This window comes from Enhydra lutris, unplaced genomic scaffold (assembly GCF_002288905.1).
Source record: "Enhydra lutris kenyoni isolate GAN:26980312 unplaced genomic scaffold, ASM228890v2 scaffoldscaffold55, whole genome shotgun sequence".
In the NCBI taxonomy this organism is placed as follows: domain Eukaryota; kingdom Metazoa; phylum Chordata; class Mammalia; order Carnivora; family Mustelidae; genus Enhydra; species Enhydra lutris.
Genome location: NW_019154139.1, coordinates 10449462 through 10454316, shown reverse-complemented (window position 1 = coordinate 10454316; position 4855 = coordinate 10449462). Strand labels below are relative to the sequence as shown.

The 4855-nt window shown below is 61.7% G+C and overlaps 1 protein-coding gene across 2 annotated transcripts in view; it reads left to right on the top strand.

Annotated features, from left to right (window-relative positions):
- The first annotated feature begins 3295 nt into the window (after positions 1-3295).
- LOC111157493 (SH3 domain binding protein 1) overlaps positions 3296-4855 on the top strand; it is a 13472-nt gene continuing 11912 nt past the window's right edge. Inside the window, exons 1-2 of one of the 2 annotated variants that reach the window (XM_022518933.1) lie at positions 3296-3404; positions 4593-4635. In XM_022518933.1, the coding sequence (XP_022374641.1) occupies positions 3346-3404; positions 4593-4635 (102 nt within the window). In that variant the 5' untranslated portion in view covers positions 3296-3345. The remainder of the gene's footprint in view (positions 3405-4592; positions 4636-4855) is intronic. The other variant, XM_022518934.1, reaches the window with a different exon arrangement.

The window sequence follows — 4855 nt, the reverse complement described above, 5'->3', positions numbered from 1 at the left end:
GCACCAGCCACAGGGCCTCCCAGCCGGGGTCCTGCTTGAGCTTTGCCTGCGGGCACTTCCCAGACTATCCCTGGTCTGCCCCAGCCGTGGGGATGAAGGAGAGGGCAGGGGGCAGCCTTTCGGGAGCCTCCAGACAGCGCCACCCCGCACAGCAGGAGAGCACGCAGGAGCTTAGAAGCCTGTCAGATCGGCTTTCTAACGTGGCCCCTACCCCTTAACCAGCGAGGGCCCTGGTGCCCTGAGCCTTGGTGCACTCGCCTGAAAATGGGAATAATGACGCCAACCTCGCTGTCGGGGGGTGGTGTGCTCAAGTAGGTGACAAAGCGGGCTAGTGTCCCCAGAAGGCAGCAGGACACCCGGAGGGGGCAACTAGGCAGGCCCAGGGGCAAGGTTCTTTTCACGCCAGATAGTACAGGCTGGATAAGAAGAAGCGGAGCCTGTTCTAAGGTTGTTTTTTTTTTTTTTTTTAAGATTTTATTTATTCATTCAACAAACAGCACAAGTAGGCAGAGAGGCAGGCTTGGGGGTGGGGGGAGCAGGCTCCCCGCTGAGCAGAGAGCCTGATGCGGGGCTCCATCCCAGGACCCTGGGACCATGACCTGAGCCGAAAGCAGAGGCTTTAACCCACTGAGCCACCCAGGCGCCCCTGTTCTAAGTATTTTAAATAGGAACTCGTTTAGTCCACAAAGCAGGTCAGGTCCCTGTTCTCATTCTTCTCATCCGACCCAGGACACTGAGGCTCAGACAGGTGAACTCCCCGGCTCAAGGTCACCCAGCTAGCTAGAGGCTGAGCCCAGCTGGCCGGCTTCTTCCACACACACTCAAGCTCTGTTCTAGCTGTCTCTGGGCTGGAAATAAGCGTCCATTGATGCAATGCCTTCACTTGCATTCAAGTCAGCCCTGTCTGTTGAGCTCCTGTGACCCTGGCACGTCGCTAGACCATGCAGGATTCGGCACGAGCAGAGGAGAGCCAGCCAAGCCAACGAGCCCTCCCAACACCCAGTGGAGAGATCTCATGATCGGAGATGGTGTTGGCCGGTGACCTCTGACGCCCCCTTCCTGCACCTGCAGCTCTAAAACTGTGATCTTGACATTTCCCGATAAAACCTCATAGTCCAGAAGTCTCTGATTACAACATCCTTCGAAGGAACAGCCTATGATCCAACCTTTGGGGCTTCCAACCCTTTATGATTCAGCATCCAAGTGTGCTCAAGCTTAAATATAACCTAAAACATACCCCTCACCCAAGCCAAGAGGCACAGCAGCCCCACCCAGGCCAGTCAGAGAAGAGCTCTTGGGTCAGGCTGGAGGGGAGCCCGGAGCCTGGGTGAGAGGCCCAGAGCTCCACTGGGCTGATCAGATGGCCCTTCCTGGTGGTTTCCAGCCGCTGCTTCTCCAGGCCGGGTGTCCTGACCCTTGTGAGCTTGGGCTCAGGCCTGGGCAAGCCTAGAGGGGACAAAGGTAGAAGCCAGACCGTGCCCTCAGGGACCTTCACAGCAGCTAGGGAAGTGGACAAGCCCAGGCCCAGAGTGTTCCAGGCTGGAGGCAGGGCTGAAACAGGGTGGGGACACCGTGTAACCCAGGATTTCCCAGACAGCAAGGCAGCGGCACCTGGTGTCAAGCTCCTGGCTTAGGAGCCTTCAGCTTCCTAATTGTGTACACAGTAGGCTCTGCCCATTGCAGAGATGGGGGAAACTTGAGCCACCATGGTGTTCTGGGATCTGGCCAGTGAGCAAGGGGGAAAGGCCAGGAGTAGCACCCAGGCCTTGCAAACCCCAGCCCCACGTTTTAAGAAGCCAGGTCTACACTGGACTCTGATTGCTCCTTCCATCAAGGCATTCCTCAAGCCCTGCCCTTTTCCTACAATCCCCTCCAGGGGCCTTCCAGTCGGGGAAAGAGAGGTGGGTTAGGAAACCTTGTCTGGGGTCTCCTTATGCAAGCTTGAGCCTTCAATCCGGTGGACTCCACACTCAGGTGGCCTCCCAGCTGGGAGGCTCTGACTCAGCAGCAGCAGCTGGAGGGTTCCCTTCTCAGCCCCTCCTGACTCCCACTGGGCTGGGTGTCCCTTGGGCGGGGGTTGGCAAAGAGCAGCCAGTATCCAGTAAGCGCTCACTGTGTGCCTGATCCCTTGTCTGAGGCCACTGGTCCTGCCCTCGTGCAGTACTAAGTCTGCCCACCCACACACAGTAGGTGCTCAAGTAATCCTCAAACTGAGTTAAAACTCAAAGCAAAGGGCAGGGGGCATGGCAGGACCGCAGGGATGTCCCTCTCCCTCCACCCCTGGGGCCTGGGGGGTACGGGGGTTCAGAGTAAGGAAAGACTACTATGTGTGGTCCCTCATCTTGTATGAACAGATATGGAGCACCTACTGTATGCCCAACTGTGATTTGGGTGGAAGGCCAAAGAAAGAACTACTACTGAGTCTGGGGGATGAAAGCCGCACCCCCATCACTGCCTTACAAGAGGAAAGGCAAGGACTCCCAAAGTTCGCTGAAAGGAGGGGCTCTACAGATGGATGGAGGCAACTGCTGGGGCTGGGAGGGAGCCAGGTGTCAGGGAGCTGGGAAGGAGGGTGGGCCACCCTCCTTAAAGGGACGACCGGAATAGTCAGGGTCATCTTGTCCACTCTCCAGGATGGGCAGCTGTCCGGCCCATCAGACCATTAAAGGCAGCAAGTCCCGAGTTCCAGGGACTTGTCCAAGGGCACAAAGCAGCAAGGTGGCCCCAGGAAGCCAAAGTCCCCCAGCCGGTCTCCAGCAGGGGAGGTCTCCTCAAGTTGGCCAAGAGGTCCTCTGGAGAGGGAGTCCAAGGCAGCATCCTTGGGCAAGCCCAGATGGGCCAGTACGGGCTGGAGAGGCCCGTCCTTGGCCTCTGGCTCCCAAGCGTGGAACTCTCCTTGCCTTTAAGAGGGGTGCAGAAGTTACTGAAACCCAGGGCCCTCGGGCCGGCGGGAGGGGCGGAGCCCAGAGTCGGGCCGCGCGGTGGCAGGAGCCGGCTTACCTGCTTCCCGCCACCGGGGTTGGGCGGGGCCGCCACACAACCTGTGGACGGCCAGGGGGCCGCCGGCGCGACCGTCGCGGGGTCCGGCCGGGGGCCTGCGGGGCGCCCGGAAGCCGGGGGCGAACGAGAAAACAAACTTGGAGAGAGGAGTGACCTGGGGGCCGGGGGCGGAGTCGCGCGCGGAGGAGGAGGGAGCGAGCGGCCGGCTGGCCCAGGAAGCAGAGAGCGCCGCCCACCCATCCGGGGCGAGAGCGGCGCTGCGGGCGCAGGCAGGCTGGGCCGGGGGCTGCCGGGCCCTCGCCCCCTTCCCCCCCGTGACCCCGCGGCCCCCAGCCCGCGCCCAAGATGATGAAGAGGCAGCTGCATCGCATGCGGCAGCTGGCCCAGACGGGCAGCTTGGGACGGTGAGTGTCAACCCGCTCCCTCCCAGCCCCACGCTCACCCCCGCCCGGACCCTCGGGGACGTGGAGGGGTGGGGGAGGTCGGGGACAGCCAACCTCGAACTGGCCAGAGGTCTGCTCTCATTCCCATGCCTCTGAATGCCACCCCCACCTCTCGGCCAGAGCAGGAGGGGCAAGGCCCTTTGGGGAAGGGGGCACCCCCACCCCTTTGCCTGCCAGGAAGGATCAAGGATGCTGGGTCTTCTCGGCCTCCATGAGCCTCTTGAGCGAACGGTCTTCCCTGGCCTCACTTGTCCCCTCTGTACAATGGGGACAACTAACCATCTCTGGTTGCCTGGAGGGGGGGAGGGGCAGCGGTCAGGGTCCTAGACTTTGGGGGAGGGGAGGAGACTAGGTCCCGGTGTGGTGTGGTGGGAGGAGGGGCCTGCTTGTCCAGCTTTGTGCCTTTCCCCCACCCTACCCGCAGCCTGGAGGCCTCCAGCTTCTCTATCTTGCTTCTGCTTTTCCCAGCCTCAGGTGGAAACATCCCTGGGCCTCTTCGCTCTCACCTACCCCACCCCCGGGGCCCCAGAGCCGATGGAGTGGAGGCCAGAAGTTTGGGGAGCTCCCAGGGCCTATCATCTCTCCTCTTCCCCCTGCATTGGGAGTTTCCCATTCTCTGGGCCCCGAGGAGGGGACCGAGTGTCCAGGCTCGCATAGGCATCTGTGCCATGGGAGACTAAAGCTAGGGATTGACCATCCCCCTTGCTCTGGGCCTTAGTGTCCCCATGTGTCCCTGGGCAGAGGGCCAGGGCCTGCACACCACTCCAGTCCAGAGTCCTGTGTGTCTGACAGCCCAGGAGTCTGAGATCTCACACTTCCCGTTCTTGGGGCCGGCCCGGCCTCCTCTCCCTAGGGTCAGCGCAACAGAGGCTGGGGTGGCTTCCCAACCCCGCCACTTTGGGTTTCATCCGCCTTCTCTCAGGACAAGCCCTGGGTGGAGGAGGAAAAAGCCATGTATCCTATTCCCGCCCCCATGGAATGTGCTCCGACTGGGATGAGGCAGGCAGGCCGGCCACCCAGGGCGGGCCCAACAAGGAGAGGAGGGGCACTGGAAGCACCAGGGTCCAGGTGCCCTCTTGAGGGGGCAGGGGGAGGCAGGGGGTTTCCTAACCTGGGCTGCCTCAGCAGAAGCTCCTCCCTCCCTCACAGCACCCCGGAGACTGCCGAGTTCCTGGGGGAGGACCTGCAGCAGGTACAAGCCTGGGCCGGCAGCGGGTGGCAAGGCAGGCCCGCGCAAGCTGTCAGCGGAGGACCCGGCCAGGACGCCATCTGGGGGGGCCGGGCTGAGTCATTCCCCAAGCTGTTGGCCATGGGGTCTCCAGGAGGGAAGGGAAAGGTTGTTCCTGCTCTGGGAATGAACAGGGCGGGGGGGGGGGACAGCAACCTCCCACAAGCCACCAACTCTGAGCACC